This window comes from Podarcis tiliguerta, assembly GCF_965153285.1.
Source record: "Podarcis tiliguerta genome assembly, chromosome: 12".
Taxonomy (NCBI): domain Eukaryota; kingdom Metazoa; phylum Chordata; class Lepidosauria; order Squamata; family Lacertidae; genus Podarcis; species Podarcis tiliguerta.
In genome coordinates this window covers 56856477-56873855 of record NC_139545.1, presented here as the reverse complement: position 1 = coordinate 56873855, position 17379 = coordinate 56856477, and the positions used below count along the sequence as shown (strand labels likewise).

Here is a 17379-nt window from a genome sequence, read left to right as displayed (position 1 = left end):
TTCAATCCTGCCAGGATAACAATTATCCTTTAATTTTGTATTTTTTAAATTTTTTTTATTTATACCCCGCCCATCTGGCTGGGCCTCCCCAGCCACTCTGGGCGGCTTCCATAGAAACCAAAAATACACTAAAATATCACACATTAAAAACTTCCCTGAACAGGGCTGCCTTAAGATGTCTTCTGAATGTCAGGCAGTTGTTTATCGCTTTGACATCTGCTGGAAGGGCGTTCCACAGGGCGGGCGCCACTACCGAGAAGGCCCTCTGCCTGGTTCACTGTAACTTTGCTTCTCGCAGTGAGGGAACCGCCAGAAGGCTCTCGGTGCTGGACCTCAGTGTCCGGGTAGAGCGATGGGGGTGGAGACACTCCTTCAGGTATACTGGACCGAGGCTGCTTAGGGCTTTAGAGGTCAGCACCAACACTTTGAATTGTGCTCGGAAACGTACTGGGAGCCAATGTAGGTCTTTCAAGACCGGTGTTATATGGTCTCGGCGGCCGCCCCCAGTCACCTTTCAGTACACAGTAAATTTACTCCAACTTTCTATTAATCTCTGATCGTCCTGATCTCAAATCCTGCCGGTCAGCTTGGTTAACTCCGCATAGTTCATCATTTTCGTCTGCCACTCTGCAATGGTAGGAATATCTTGTAATTTCCAATTTTGGGCCAGCATGTTTCTTGCCGCTGCTGTGGCATACATAATCAGTCTTTGGTCTGATTTCTTCATCCCTTTCCCCATCAAACCCAGCAAGAAGGCTTCTGTTTTTTGGGGGGAAAGGTATATTTAAATAGTTTCTTAAGTTCATTCTAAATCATCTCACCAAAATCCTTAACTTTATCGCAAATCCACCACATATGGTAAAAGTCTCCATCAGCCTCCTTGCATTTCCAACATTTTTTAATCCCTCATCCTATACATTTTTGCCAACTTTACATGTGTTAGATGCCTCCTATAAATCATCTCCACCAAATTTTCATTTAAGGCCGTACATGCAGTACATTTTATACTTACATTCCATAATTTACACCAAGCATCCAATTCAATATTGTGCCCAAAATCTATTGCCCATTTTATCATTGCTTCTTTCACTTCTTCATCTTTTGTAAACCGTTCTAAGAACAAATCGTACATCTTGGGTAATGTTTTACCTCTGCCTTCTATTAAATCTAGTTGAAATCTTGATTTTTTTTTTAATCTTCCAACCCGGTTTTCCTTTTATCACCATTCAATATATCATTCACCTGATGGTATTGCAACCAACCTGTAAACAAAGCTTCAATATGGTCATATGGCGGAAGTCTCCCAGATCTTGGGCATTTTCTTTCTTTCTAAATAATTTTTATTGAGTGATTTTTGTTGGCTTTTCGCAGTGTAGTAACGCTGCAGAGAGCTTGCTGGGGAGAGCTTGCATTAAAAAGAAAAGGGACTCAAAAATAACTTAAACAAGGTTTTAATAAGAAAAACAAAAACTCCTTATACACTATATACATCTACAAACAAACACAACCCAGCCACCAACCCATCCCCCAGGGTAATGGCAGAGCTAGGTGCTGCTCCTTATATACTGCAGCCAATTCCCAACACAGCTTAATCAATGCAACTCAGCAGCACCTGCTATGCCTCACAGCTGCAAGGCTGGATCTCATTAGTTTACTCTGGCCCTTGCTCTGGCCCCTTAAAGGTATACACATTGGGTGAAACAATGATGAACCTTTAGATTTAAAGAAACAGTTCAACAATTTTATGTTACAAAAAAACAATGCAACCATACTACCACTAAATATAATTAAGAAATAAAGATTACATACATCAATATTTAGTTTGTTTAGTTTGTTATTTGTTATTTACTGTCTTATTTCCTCCCAAACATTCCATACAAAACACACACATGTGCAGACACCCACACAAAACGATAATAATGAAAGTAAATGTTGGGTTGAAATAAACGACAGACGAGTGACAAGTGTCACACAGGAGGCATCTCCCGAGCATGTCTCAGAGAGTCCCTTTTATTGAATATTACAGCATTGCCACGTATGTGCTTGTTGCTGATTGGTTAACACAAAGACAATGCAAGGGTTGCATATAAGCATTAATCATCAATAGATTAAAGGTTGGGAAAGGAACACAGAGTTGGACAGGTATGAAAACCTCCCTATTGATTGATATAGAAAACTTAAAAGGGCATAACCATCGCATTCATAGATATGGTCAACCATGCATAAAGAACAGGTCAGGGTACGATGTTTCAGGAACTCAATATGAACTGAACATTCTAGGCAGAAGCAAAACTTCCCATCATAAATATTTTTCCCCTTTTATCTTCCAAAATATTTTCTTCAACTTTGACTTCCTGTCAAGTCCCTTTGCATATCTTTTATCTTACAATCGAATGTACATGAAACAATAAACCTTTCTATATAAATTTTCCAATACATTCTGAAAACATAATAAATCCTTAATTGTCGTCCACCTCCTTTTAGTTCCTTTATCACTCGAATACTAGCACGGAGTCAAAACTGTTATTATATTTTTGAACATATCTTCTATAACCACCCCATTTTTCTGCAAATTTTTGCTTTGAGTTTCCTCTGAGTTTACTAGTCAGTTGAGCCGTCTCCACCAATTCCTGTAATTTGATTTGCCAATCTGTTATTTTTGGAGCCTCGTGATCTTTCCATCCCTTGGCCACAAGTATACGAGCCGCTGCGGTTGCATACAAAAATACCTCTCTTAGATTTTTTGGGATCTCTTTATCTAAAATACTTAATAGAAATGCCTCCAGTTTTTTAGTAAAAGTTATCCCCATCATCTTTTTTAAATTCATTGTATATTTCCCCCCAAAAAATCTTAATCTTTCCACACGTCCACCACATGTGGATCATGTCACCGTTATTTCCTCCACGTCTCCAACAAGCATTCGCCAAATTTTTATACATTCTTGATAATCTGGAAGGAGTGAGGTACCACCTATGAGCCGTTTTCATTATGCTCTCTCTTATATTATATTATATTATGTATAATATAAGAGGGCATGTTCTATCTTGGGGATCAGAGTTGTTCGAGCCCCCAGCAAAGACTGGGGGCATTTCCTGCATACCATTATCAGGTTGAAGAGCCTCTCTACCCACCTTGGAAGAATGGCAGATGAAGGTGATGGTCTATATGGAATTGGCGGAAATGACCGGCAGAATCCGAAACCAGGGAGAAGAGTTGGTGGAAGAAGATTGGAAGAAATTTAAAGACTACCTACAGAAATATTATAAAATTAATAAATGTTAGAATGATGAGGTTAAGGGGTTTTTAGTAACAACGGTATGAAGGAATAGGGAGAAATGGAATGTTAACAGATGAAAAGCTAAAGGTATAACATATTAAGATTTGGATAAGGATAAGGCAGTGGGAAAGGATTTGCTGAATAAATAATTGAAGTGGAATACAAATAGGGGAGGTATGGGGAGGTCCGGGAAGTAAGCAAAGGCAAGATATATCATGAAAATTGAATTGTTTTTAATTGTTTTTCTTTATTATTTTTGTATTTTTCTTTTTTTTAATGTGAAAATATTAATAAAATATTATATAAAAAAAAGAAGAGCCTCTCCAGCACACCCAGAGGCAGCTTCTTCACCTGTTCCACAGTCATTCTGTCTGGTCCTGGCGCTGTTGAGGCCGATGGTAAGGCTCTCTTAATCTCAGCAGCCGTCATGGGTTCCCATAGCGATGTTACTACATCCCTCCTGGGGCCCGGTGAGCAACCCAGAGCCCTGGTCATTAGCTTCTCGCTTAGGGAAATAGGTTCGCACCGTTCTCTTTTTCTTTTTCTTTTTTGAAATTTTGAAATTAATTTTCCAAAAGCATCCATTCTTCGGCGATCAGCCTTCTTGATGGTCCAGCTCTCACTTCCATACATCACTACTGGGAAAACCATAGCTTTAACTATACGGACCTTTGTCGGCAAGGTGATGTCTCTGCTTTTTAAGATGCTGTCTAAGTACTCTTTATTTAACGAGTAGAGAATTATAAGGCAAAACTGATTAACAGGAACCACAATGTCTCCCCCCCCCTATTGGCTAGCTGTCGAAAACTAGCGCTTCTGATTGGTCGGCTGCCGGTAGTATGCAAATACAAAGTTCATTCATCATAACGTACAGAGTTCGTATACATAGGGACAAAGAGACCGGGTTCTCGTTTATTAGAAAAGTGTGTATGTTGTGTTTGTACTATTTTGACAGAAAGCTTTCTGCAATCATTCTGCTCTGCTATGAGAAAGTGGAAAGGGGCAGAAACAGCTCTCAAACAAGTGCCCCCCCATGCCAATTCCACAACAGTTCCAAATTTTTAAATTGAAAAATAAAACAAGTTTCTGTCTGCATAAGGCATTTCTGAATGTTCTCTCTCCTGTGAGGGTATTCGATATATTTATACAACACCGTAAATTTGAAGTCTGGTTTCCCCAAAAGTGCCTTACAAAAAGGGGCTTCTAAAGTCTGTTCTTTAATTCTTGAGATATGCTCTATTATTCTCACTCAGATGCTCCTAGTGGTACACCCTTCATTTGCCTTATTGAATTCACATTTAATTATAAATAGACCACGGTTATTGTGGAGCAGTTAGGAAAAGGTTTGAGGGAAAAGGTTTTCTCTCTTGGGAATTTCAGCCTCTTTAGAATTTAATGAAAGGCCACACACCCTGAAGTCAAAATCAAATCAAATCAAATATCTTTAATATGGTCAATGACCAGCAAGCAATTTATAAAATAAAATATGGCAATATAAGTACTATTGTACTACAGATAACAGTGGAGATATGGCCTAATCACAAAATTGGTACTTATGATTATGACCAGGTTTCGACTTTTAAGGTTTTAAGGATTCAATTCAAATGTCACTAATGTTTATTATCGTTCCTTCGATGTTTGCAATTTGAACTCCGTTGCTGAAGTCATTTAAAGTGCCCGACTGTGATCGGTTTTAGTCGGGAAAGAGGGAGAATATCTGATCTAGTCAATATCTCCTCAGTGTTTTTATTTATGGTAAATCCTATTTTAAGCAGTACTTCACACCCCCAGAACAGAGGCAATGATGGGCCAAAACTTATAAATAAGTGTGCTGGTCCCGAGGGTTAACTGTGCGGCGAGGTCCGAGTCCAGTCCGAGGTCGAGGGTGCAGTATGGAGGCTGTCCATCAAAGCTGAAGCTGGGTCCAAGGCAGGGAGTCAGGTGAGGTCAGGAACTCTGGCAGAAGAGCAGGACAGGGTTCAGGCAGGAACAGGCTGCCAACAATGTTGCTCCCGCAACCTGTGACTGGGGCTGGCTGGCATTTATCTGCCCTGAGGCATAGGGCAGCCCCAATCCTCAGGTGACTCGCCTCTCCTGGCCTGGAGGCAAGCACTCCTCCTGCGGGAACTTAGTTACCTCCGCCTCTCTGCCCTGAGCCTCTGCAGCTCAGGAGAGGCTGGAGGGTTACCGGACCCAGAGGCAACCTCAGCTTCCCCTGACGGGGCTGAGAGTGGAGCACCTGCAGGCAATGGGTCCTCCATCACCTCAGGAGCCAGAGCAGACTCAGCTGGTGCCTGCACCTGAGGATCCGGCACAGGTGAGGGCCCTTCAGGCTCAAGCCCCAGCCCCGGCTCAGCTGGTTCTGGAGGCGGGGACTCCTGTGCAGGCTGGGATCCCTCAGGTTCAGCCTCCGAGTCCGAATCCCAGGCCATCACACCAAGTTTTTTTTATTGCGTAACTAAATTTGGAATATTTAAGAGAAATTGCCCATGATTCCTGTGAAAGGACTTTACTTTGGAATTTAAACAACTCTTCCTGTCTCACTAAAGAGACTTGCAGTGGGGCTGCTGCAATTGTAAATCTAGGGTAACCCCTCTCTTTTAAAAAGTATGGTCAGATTTTTGGACACTTCTTAATAATCAGTTTCTAAACTGCAATTTCTTTTTAGCCTTTGATATTGGCTATAACAGGAATAACAGGTTTGGAATTGCCAAAGAAAGATGTTAAACTATTTTTGTATGCCACAAGTACGGCTCATATTTTGTTAGCTAAAAAGGGGAAAACTGTGTGCCACTGTATTCTGCTCTGGTCAGACCTCACCTGGAGTACTGTGTCCAGTTCTGGGCACCACAGTTCAAGAAGGACACTGACAAACTGGAATGTGTCCAGAGGAGGGCAACCAAAATGGTCAAAGGCCTGGAAATGATGCCTTATGAGGAACGGCTAAGGGAGCTGGGCATGTTTAGCCTGGAGAAGAGGAGGTTAAGGGGTGATAGGATAGCCATGTTCAAATATATAAAAGGATGTCACATAGAGGAGGGAGAAAGGTTGTTTTCTGCTGCTCCAGAGAAGCGGACACAGAGCAATGGATCCAAACTACAAGAAAGAAGATTCCACCTAAACATTAGGAAGAACTTCCTGACAGTAAGAGCTGTTTGACAGTGGAATTTGCTGCCAAGGAGTGTGGTGGAGTCTCCTTCTTTGGAGGTCTTTAAGCAGAGGCTTGACAACCATATGTCAGGAGTGCTCTGATGGTGTTTCCTGCTTGGCAGGGGGTTGGACTCGATGGCCCTTGTGGTCTCTTCCAGCTCTATGATTCTATGATTCTATGATTCTAATTACCAACAGTAGAAGAATGGCAGATGAAGATGATGGATTTTATGGAGCTAGCCGGTCTAACCGGAAGAGTCCGCGACCAGAAGAAGGAGGAACACCACGAAGAATGGAAGAAATTTAATAATTATTTAGCTAAACTTGTTAAGCAAAACTAACTGGAAATAGCTTCCAGATACTTAATGGGCTTAGGATTGTATTTATGTTAACTGATAAAATAATATGTTTAATACAAGAAGGAGAAGATTTAAAGATGTTAATGTTCAATTTAAAGGGTATCAAAATTGGGATTTGGAAAACCGTTATAAGGATATGCAATGAAATTCAACTAAGGGGAAACGAGGAAGTCATTTTACAAAGTAAATAACTGTTATTTTCAATAAGGTTATGATTTATGTTATGTTTTGTTTGTCTTGTGCTTTTGTTTGTCATTGATATTGTAAAAACTAATAAAAATTTTGCCAAAAAAAAAAAGATATTTGCTATAGGGCGAGCTTTTCTTCCTTTTTAAAAAATTATTTATTTGGTTTTTCAGATACAAATGCTACAGTCCCATATCTAACACACAACATAAAAACAAGATTCCAAGGAATCTCCCACACTTTTCCTCCTTCCTTTTGTGGGTCCTGTTTTTACTCGTTTCCTCCTGCGTCTTCTATGACAATCCAAATCTTTTACCTCTCCGTTGTGTCCAAAATTCACCGTTCAACTACAAGTGATATTCCAATCCTACTAACGATTTTAACTGTCTATACTGAAAAGGACAAATAAAAAGGTTCCTCTCCCTTAAGGGAGGCGAAGGAGCCCGTCTGGCAGATCTCTAGGTCTCCCAACGGTCAGAGAAAAACAGAACAACCAAAGCTAGGGCCGTCTTACCCATAGAGGCTAGTGGCGCGGGGCGCCGGGGCGCCAGGTTCTGGAGGGTGGCAAGGAAGAGGCGGAGGCTGGATGTGGCGCCTCCTGGCATCAGCTCGCCATCCTCGCCCGCCTCCGCCATGCCATGCCAAATGTTGTAAATAAAAATATGCCCTTTTCCCTTATGGGGTATTCAAGAGCCCATATAGAGTCCTTACATAGGTTCCCTATTGGTAGGAGAAAATAACAGAGGCCAGCCCGAGAATATTGAGAAGCAAATCAGCTAGTAAGCCTGATCTTTATTGATCTGCTGCAACGGGGTCCTCACTCACCACACACAGAAGGGAGGAGGAACCCAGAACAATGGCGCACAAAGCTTTATAAAGACATTTGAAATTGCCACCCTCTAGATCAAGACCACCCCCAGAAACATCATACATACATCACAGGAGGAGTGTAACCTAAGACCACCCCTCAGATACATCCCACCTACATCACAGAAATTTAAATGTTGTTTTTCTCCTGTCACAGTTTATCTCCTGTCTGGCAAGTTACTTGATTGGATTTCCTGGGGAGCCTGGCCATTCTTTTGTAGCGGTGAAATACTTATTTCCTGGGCCAGGTCACAGGCTCACACCTCATTCAAACAGACATATCTTGTGAGGAAAGAGACAATGGGGAGGCTTTTCCAGTTTAACCTTGCAGAGAAAGGATTTGTCAGTTTAGGAATCAAAATGGTTCCAGGTTGGTCTTCCTGTGTTGATCTATGTATGTGCAGTTATGAACATTACCATATATCTAAGACCATAAAATTCCTATCACACAAAGCAGCGTCGCGCCCGGAGCCTCCGTCTGCCGTGGCCACCGTGGCACAAATCGGCCAGCTGAGCCGGGAGACGCCGTGTCCAGCCTCCACCTCTTCCCCACCGGAGGAGCCACCCTCCAGCTGCTGCCCGCTTCCTCCAGCCCCGCCGGCAGCGCCATCCTTGACAGCAGGTGGGGGTGGCAGAGGGAGCTTTGCACCCTGGCACCGGATATGCTTAAGACGGCCCTGACCAAAGCAAATGATGGAGCAAAGCGGCTGAGATGCCTAATCCTTTATTACGAGTGTCCGATGCTGTTGTGGTTGCTCGAGAGTGTAGCAGGAAACACCCCCATCATTCAGTTTGTACAGACTTCACACACACTCACACTCACACACTACATATGCTACACTTCTGTTATAAATTCATAGAAAATCAACCATACATCAGATTTGCACTGTTCCACTTTTATTTTACTCCATGAAGGAAGGACTACAAAATGGGGAAGGTTTGATACAGGGCACCATAATCCCTTCACCATACCAGCCCATCCACATGAGCCCTGCCCAGTTGCTATGCCAACCCTGATGGTCCCAGACAGAAGACAATCAAAAATCACAAAGAACTTGCATATGGGAGTGGATTCAGCATGATCAGATCTTCCCTCAGGGGGCAGGAAACTGTGACTACCTTTTGTCTTCAGGAAATGACTCATGCGGAGGGGGAGAACGGAACCAGCCAGGTGACAGGACACTCAGGTTACAATCATAACTCCTCCCTCAACCCCTCCTTTCTGTAATGTATGCATGATGTTTCTGGGGGTGGGCTTGACCTAGAGGAGGGGAATTTCAAAAGTTTTTATAAGGTCTTGCACACCATTTTTCTGCGTCTTTCCTCTCTCCTGCGAGTGAGGGGAACACCCTGTTGCAACAGTACAATAAAGGCCAAGCCTACAGGCTGCTGATTTGCTCCAATTTAGTCTGGTTGGTGTCTTTACTTTTTGTCCAAGGGAGCCCTCGGATTTTTCCGGTAACAGGAGGAACTAGGCAAAACTCTGACCTGTCTTTTCCAGGCTTTATTCTTGGTGCAAACTATTTACAGTGAAGAGTGTCGTAAGTTCATGTCCGGCTCGATCGCTAGCAGAATCTGGGAGTGGTCGGTTTTTGTGCCTCCCCCAGCATAAAAGTCGCACCACCCCCAGCCTTTTCTGCCCCTCCCTGCGCCGAAGACTACTGCGCAGAATGGGCGCTGGCAAGGGCGTGCTTACTGCCTCTCCGGTTTGCTCAGGCTCGGTGTTAAGGCTCTCCCTAGCCTCCTCTGGCCCTCCTCTCCACTGGAGGTGGGGCTTTCCTCCTCACTGGAAGAGGAACTGCTTTGCAAGATTTTCAGAGGCTCCCTATAATAATAATAATAATTTATTATTTATACCCCACCCATCTGGCTGAGTTTCCCCAGCCACTCTGGGCGGCTCCCAATCAAGTGTTAAAAACAATACAGCATTAAATATTAAAAACTTCCCTGAACAGGGCTGCCTTCAGATGTCTTTTAAAAAGAAGATAGCTGCTGATGTCCTTCACATCTGAAGGGAGGGTGTTCCACAGGGCGGGTGCCACCACCGAGAAGGCCCTCTGCCTGGTTCCCTGTAACCTCACTTCTCACAATGAGGGACCCGCCAGAAGGCCCTCAGAGCTGGACCTCAGTGTCTGGGCTGAACGATGGGGGTGGAGACGCTCCTTCAGGTATACAGGACCGAGGCCGTTTAGGGCCTTAAAGGTCAGCACCAACACTGAATTGTGCTCGAAAACGTACTGGGAGCCAATGCAGATCTCTCAGAACCGGTGTTATGTGGTCCCGGCGGCCACTCCCAGTCACCAGTCTAGCTGCTGCATTCTGGATTAATTGCAGTTTCTGGGTCACCTTCAAAGGTAGCCCCACACAAGATTTTCGGAGGCTCCCTATAACAAAACTGCCCTTCCATCTCTCGCCTCTGAGCTGATGGCAGTTCCCTGACGTCGAGTGTAATGGTTCTAGGGGTTGCTCGTGCATAAGTTGCCGCCACTCCTGGCTAGGTTACCTGGTTGAACCCTTTCTGTCTGGACAGCCTCAAGTTTTGTGGCTGCCTCAGTTGCTGGCAGAATCCGTCAGTGGGCGTTTATTGAACCTCTTCCAGCATAAAAGCTGTTTGACGCCCAGTCTCCTCCTCCTCTCCCTGCGCGGAGGTCTTCTGCACAGGGAGGGTGTGGGCAGCGGAGGACCCGTACTCTCTCCGCTGGTCTCCGGCGAGGAGTCCTGGAGCCACCTCTCTGATTCCCCCATCTGCCCCCCTTCTCCACTGGTGTTACGCTGATTTCCTTCCCCAGAGGATGGGCTGCCTCTCTCCCTACTGGGACCCTCTCCGCCATCCCTCTGGAGCCTTCTCTCTGCCTCCAGCTCCGATGGCAGTTCCCTGACGTTGAGGTATAGACTACTGCTGCAGTGTCCCGGCCAATCTCACAAAGGAGGAAGGCGAGAACCCCAAACGAAAGGAAAACCATACTTTTGTACATTTATAGACAGGTTTTCAACAATTAATGGTACCAAATATGTTGATTTGGGAGACCGATATTTGGGGAGGGGAGCATAAAACATAAATCTGAACAGTGGAGAACACAAAAGAGATTGCCCATTCAGAGAGACACTTAAATTCCATCAGAAATATGGGCTTAAATTATTCACTAGACAAAAGAGAGAGATGTTCCGGTTATTCTGTCAAGGTACGACATCTACCTTCCATTCCGGTTTAGTTTGCGTAGGTGTTTTTCAAGGACCAAGAGAACTCAAACACCGACAGGAGATAATGCCACAGAGACGGGCACGATAATGGATGCAATAAAATGGACACGGAGGCACTAGCGTGGTCTATAAGTCCTGGCCTGCTTCTTGAAAAACTACAGGACAATGGGGACCACTCTGCCTTATTTCAAAGCCCCTTGCTGGAATCAACTCCCCCCCCCCCTCAAAAGCAACTGGGTGGCGATTACGTACTGCACAACAGCACGTCTGCAAAGGGCCCGAGGAGATTCTTGTTGAAAATGCAGCGGATCCACACTAGGTAGTTTGCGAAGGGCTTGATGTTGTCCGAAAAGGTGTGGTTCGGATGGGACAAGGTGTAAGGCACGTACGTGTTTTCCCCTTGCTCCTGTATCCACACTTCGTATTTCACTTCCCTGACCTTCAGGTACTTCAGGTTCCAAGGGATTTGCCAGGACACAGAGAGTTTGGCTTCGCTGGCGCCCTGGACGGAAGTCTGGCACTTGGCACCTCTGACTTTGCCCGGGTAGAGGCCATTGGTCCACGCCTGCCTCTTAGGCCCAGGCTTCGTCTTCACCATCTGCCTGACTACCTGGATCAAGGAAGCAATGTTGACTTCCGTGTCCTGGTAGATGCGGAAAAGCCACTCCGGGTTCCGGCAGCAGAGGTGCCGGGGAACCTCGCTGCTCTGCAAGATACGGTCCTGCTCCGCCTTGTCTAAGTGGGCGATCCCTCCTTGATCCCAGGGCCTGTCTGGATAAGCGACCGTGTTCTCCTTCTCGGTGTTCTGCCAGGCGACGTACCGGAGGTCCATGCCAGGAAGGGCACACAACGTTTTGTAAGGTGTGTAGTGCTCAGGGTTTATGGCGTACGGGAAAAGCTCCACCACAGTGGCTCCCCTGGGGAGGAAGAGGGACATTGCAAGCTGCGCTCCGTGCATGCTGACTAGCATGGAGGCGTTGCTGATCAGGCGCACGATATCCGAGAATGCGTGGTCTTCGATGGAAACGGTAACGGTTTTCATCTGGAATTCCTGGGCGAGCGTCAGAATGAGTTCTGCCTCGTTGAGGATTATCCTGTTTATGGTTCGGCTGAATACCACAATATATTCTTCGCCGGGTGTCCCTTCCAAGCTTACATTGAACTTCTCTGTCATGAATTTGGCAAACTGGCGGATCTCGTTCCCCGAGACCAGGATGTTGGCTTTCGGCCCCTGCGGCTGGACAAACCCGTACTGGTACCACGTGGTGATTTTGGACAGTCCCACGTACGACTTGGTGAAGCAGAGAAGGCGGCCCAGAGTCTTAAGTTGCTCTCTTAACAGCGGCTGCTTGCTGCTTAACAGTTTGTACAGCTCAAAATGCAAGCCTTCGCTAAAGCCTTCCATGAAAAACAACCTGGCCTCCTGGTCCAAATCTGGGAACTGCTGCATGGTGTAGAAGATCGGGAGGAGATCATCGTGAAAAACGTGCATCAGGTTGTCCGGGTTGAATCGGTTCAGGATCAGGGCCACGTCGGGGACAAACACTGGCTTTGGCATAAATTTAAGGGACGCGGCTGGCAGTTCCACAAAGTTGAAGTACTGTGTGTTGTGGTCTTCCACCGAGGAGAGATCAAGCAAGGCAGGCTGGAATCTCCTGGAGCCCAAGTTGGGGAGCATGACTGAGGAGTTGCTGTGGAAGAAGATGAATTCTTCCGCCTCTGTGGAATAGCAGAGGGATTCAAAGCGGCAGATCCGATCTGTGTGGATCTTGCCGGCGCACACCATCCTGGTGCCATCTTGCAGGAGGTCTTGAAGAGCAGCCTGGTAGTCAACGCGGACCTGAGAGAGCTGCTGCGTCCGGCGAGCAAGGAGCAACTCCTCTTCCAAGACGGAGACGTGGTCTTGCAGCTTGACGTATCTCCACAGCACAGCCGCCAGGACGCACACTAGCAAGGCATTAAACACGGACGCTATGTTCATTCTGGAGCCAAGTCTTATCAGGCGGGCAGGTGGCGGACACACAGGAAGAGGGAGGCATCATCTGTGCTCTTCAACATTGTGGAACGAGATCTAAAATAAGAGGGAGGAGAGAGAGAAAGACAGAGAAAAATAAAATTCAAGTTTTGTAATGTTCCTGTAGTCAGTCAGTCAGTTTTATTGCACATAGCCAAAGGCCCACAATGTACACAGAATCATTCAACAATTAAAAGAAAATACGCTGGATGAATTAAAAAAAAACTTAAAACATTTACATTATCAAGACATTACCTACTCTAAACAGAGCTATAAAAATACCTTAATATACAGGTTAAGACATTAAACAATAAAATTTATAGGCTAAAATCACCACATGGCCAATAATATATTAAAAAATAATGTTAATTAATACAATGTGCAATTATATTTGGAGTTTGGTGATAAAGATAGAATATAGCTTGATGTAGATAGGGTCAAATAAATTCATCTCCTTTACAGTTGGTGGCTATCTTGGCTATATAATTTGCTCTAATTTTCCTAGCGGCAATTGCAAAGAGTGCTACACGCCAGGTCACAAACTTATCTGTGTCTGCGAGGAGATATAAAATCATGTCAGAGGGGTTCTGGCCAGGGGACCTTGTGGTTATAGGTGCTAAAAATCGTTCTCTTGCTTCATTATATAAGGGGCAGCGCAAGATATAATGCATAAAGTCCTTCAGGACATCCCCTAATGCAAACACGTTCGTTTGTTGGTATGCCTCTGTGTCTCCCATCTCTATGAGCAGAGTTTATTGTATTTGATCGTAACTCTGTAAAAGCTTTCCAATATGTTTTCTAAATCTTTCATAAATCTACTCTAAACATTACCTTACATTTAATCTTTGTCTACATAAATAAGCATTTAGACATTTCCATTGTTTCTGGATTATATTTTTTGGTTTTTGTCTTATCAGCTTTGCTAATTCCAAGTATTCAAATAATTTATTCAGCCATTCTTCTTTGGTTGGAACATAATTTCCTTTCCAATTACTGGCTATTAACATTCTCACTGCTACATACTGATTTCTTATTCTTACTGCCTCGTGAGAGGAATCTTGCTACAGCCAGTGTAATAGTACGTATCTTATCCTCAAGCAGAATCTTAACGTAAAAGGAGTCAACAATTCCAGGTTTTTCTATTAATATTGGTTTGATTAGGTGCTGTCTAACCTGTTTATGGGATGCGGGTGGCGCTGTGGGTTAAACCACAGAGCCTAGGACTTGCCGATCAGAAGGTCGGTGGTTCGAATCCGCACGACGGGGTGAGCGCCCGTTGCTCAGTCCCTGCTCCTGCCAACCTAGCAGTTCGAAAGCACGTCAAAGTGCAAGTAGATAAATAGGTACCACTCCGGCGGGAAGGTAAACAGTGTTTCTGTGCGCTGCTCTGGTTCGCCAGAAGCGGCTTCGTCATGCTGGTCACATGACCCGGAAGCTGTACGCCAGCTCCCTCGGCCAGTAAAGCGAGATGAGCGCCACAACCCCAGAGTCGGTCACGACTGGACCTAATGGCCAGGGGTCCCTTTACCTTTTTAACCTGTTTATAGAGACTACAGTATAATAAGATGTGTTTCATGCATTCAACATCCTGGGACACCAGCCACTTCTACTCAACACTTCAGATGGGGAAACATTCAAATCTGGTTTCAGACAAGGGTTTTTCTGACACCTAAAGATGTCATGGACTGAATCTGGAATATTTGCACACAGAATGTATGCTGCTATAGCCTTCCCAAGCAGCCAGAAGTCATACAGGACAATAAATACAGATATGGATTTTTTTTATTTCATTACTTCACAGCGACATTGTGAGGGGTGTGCTGTAAATGACAGCATGTCAGAATCCCAACATCATGCATTTACACACAAATACTATGCACCGACGTAGGTACATGCCCGTCTGTATCTGTCCACAGGCTTAGGGTGTTCAGAGGATGCAATGGTTAAAAAAATAGGAAAGCAGTGGTCCCTAGTGGCTAGTTATAGGCTGTATATCTCTTAAGTAGATATTTGTTACCGTTTATCCCATATTTTGGTGCTGGAGGAGACTCTTGAGAGTCCCATGGACTGCAAGAAGATCAGACCTATCCATTCTTACGGAAATCAGCCCTGAGTGCTCACTGGAAGGACAGATCCTGAAGCTGAGGCTCCAAGACTTTGGCCACCTCATGAGAAGAGAAGACTCCCTGGAAAAGACCCTGATGCTGGGAAAGATGGAGGGCACAAGGAGAAAGGGATGACAGAGGACGAGATGGTTGGACAGTGTTCTCGAAGCTACCAACATGAGTTTGGCCAAACTGCAGGAGGCAGTGGAAGACAGGAGGGCCTGGCGTGCTCTGGTCCAGGGGGTCACGAAGAGGCAGACACGACTAAACAACAACAACAACATTCCATATTTGCTTTTAATGTTTAATAGGTTATTGTATTTTAGTGTTTTGTTGGAAGCCGCCCAGAGTGGCTGGGGGGACCCAGCCAGATGGGTGGGGTATAAATTTATTATTATTATCATCATCATCATCACTACCTGGAAAATACTGCAATATACACAGTTGTAGACCATATTTTCCCCCATTAAAAGGACTGGGTGTTAAGAGCCAAGTCAAATTTCAGATTTAGTGAAATAAGAAAGGAACTCTACCGGTGCTAAGATACGCATACTAATTTTCCTTCCCTGTTTCAGGAGCAGTTCTCAAACACTGACGTTTCCATGCACAACAGTTAAAATCCATCTATCAGAGAGAAAAGGAACCCTTTTATAATTCAGCAGCCCCCTAAAACTTATCCCATTCCCACGCCTGCCGTGATCAAGTGTGCATTTATCCTTCATGAAACACTTACCGTGTAAACTGTGCTATTCCCTGCACAGCTCATCTAGCCCAGATGCAATACTGGAGCATAGCGAGCACTGTAGATCTCTCCCTTTCCAAAAAAAAATAAATCAATCAGGATTTTGCACTCAAATCAGGATCTTGTAATCCCCAGCTGCTCTGCAATGCCATCGAAACAACAGCTTAATAAGAACAGAGGAGGATTTATTTGCGCGTCCGGATTGACAGTCTAGAGATAAGCGTTCGATTCCAGAACTCTGGCGTAAGTGGCGTTGATCAGGCAAGCGATCCCGTTGCCACTGGCTGCCCCCGAAACCTGTAACCCCCTCTACCGGCTAGGTGCCAAGCCTCTCCCTTCGCCTGCCATGGAAGATGTTGCTGTTTTTGCTGGGCAACCTAGCAGTTCAAAAGCACATCAAAGTGCAAGTAGATAAATAGGTACCGCTCCAGCAGGAAGGTAAACGGCGTTTCCGTGCGCTGCTCTGGTTCGCCAGAAGCAGCTTAGTCCTGCTGGCCACATGACCCGGAAGCTGTACGCCGGCTCCCTCAGCCAATAAAGCGAGATAAGCGCCGCAACCCCCGAGTCGGCCACGACTGGACCTAATGGTCAGGGGTCCCTTTACCTTTAGGGCACTGCAGCAGTCCTTTTCTCCTGGCCTCAGAAGCGCATTCTCTGTGCAACTTTTTCAACGGAGAAGCTTGCAGGAATCGAAGCAAAAGGGTCCCCTCTCCCTGTCTCGTTTTTGCTCATGCAGGAAAAGACTGGTGCATTTAACTGGCGGTTCTTGCATGCGCTCCCTGGTTTACCGCCCTTGCTTTTTCATCAGCCAGAGCTCCCCTGTAAGACACAAACTTGCTCATGCTCAGTGCTAGCATGGTTGAGCAAGCCATTCTGACAGCAGCCCAGATGCATGCTGGGGGTTGTAGTTCTCCTTTACCCCTCCATATGTTTGCCTGTTGTTATCCAGAGAGGAAGGAGGAAGAAAAATACACAAGCAAAAGCAATGATGGGCAACTCAGTTTCCGATTTCGGCTGAGTGGCTGCAGGTGTGTTCTTTTAATTCTGTTTGGTTGTTTTTGTTTTGAACTTTTGGCCACGCAATGCATAATTACTCTTTAATGAAATCCCCTCTATTCAAGATTGCATCCAAAAGCTGACAGAATATGCCAAATTAGATGGTCTATCAGAAAAAATAAAGAACAAATCAAAACAGGAATTTGTTTCAAAATGGGAGGTTTTCAAAGAATATTTGAAAAATAAATATAGCAGTTTAAATTCTGTTGCAGCATTCGAGGAACTTCAGTAATAGTTGCAAGGTAGATATAAGAAATTAGATATATTAAGAAAAAGTTTAATTATGATAAAAGTGTGTATTGGCAATAAGTAATAGGAAATCGAAATATGGAATAGACAGGAGGTTGGGGTCTTTAGTGTTAAGACCAATATATGTTTTATCGAGAGGCCCCCGGCCTCTTTGAGTGAGATGGGCACACAA

The 17379-nt window shown here is 44.8% G+C and overlaps 1 protein-coding gene across 4 annotated transcripts; it reads right to left on the bottom strand.

The window, feature by feature from the left end:
• Positions 1 to 10805: 10805 nt before the first annotated feature.
• On the bottom strand, positions 10806 to 16767 carry LOC310660925 (protein O-linked-mannose beta-1,4-N-acetylglucosaminyltransferase 2-like). 4 transcript variants are annotated; one of them, XM_083406496.1, is made up of 3 exons: positions 16507 to 16740; positions 15894 to 16065; positions 10806 to 13112 (listed from the first exon to the last, which is right to left on the bottom strand). In XM_083406496.1, the coding sequence occupies exon 3, from the start codon at positions 13020 to 13022 to the stop codon at positions 11286 to 11288; it is 1737 nt and encodes a 578-aa protein (XP_083262622.1). In that variant the 5' UTR covers positions 13023 to 13112; positions 15894 to 16065; positions 16507 to 16740; the 3' UTR covers positions 10806 to 11285. The 4 variants fall into 4 exon arrangements, with proteins under 4 accessions (XP_083262622.1, XP_083262623.1, XP_083262624.1 ...); XM_083406497.1 differs by having other exon boundaries at positions 15894 to 15974; XM_083406498.1 differs by lacking the exon at positions 15894 to 16065 and having other exon boundaries at positions 16507 to 16767.
• Positions 16768 to 17379: the final 612 nt, after the last annotated feature.

Bases quoted from the DNA above. Each gene is read 5' to 3' on its own strand.
- LOC310660925 (XM_083406498.1), bottom strand. From the start codon at position 13,022: ATGAACATAGCGTCCGTGTTTAATGCCTTGCTAGTGTGCGTCCTGGCG.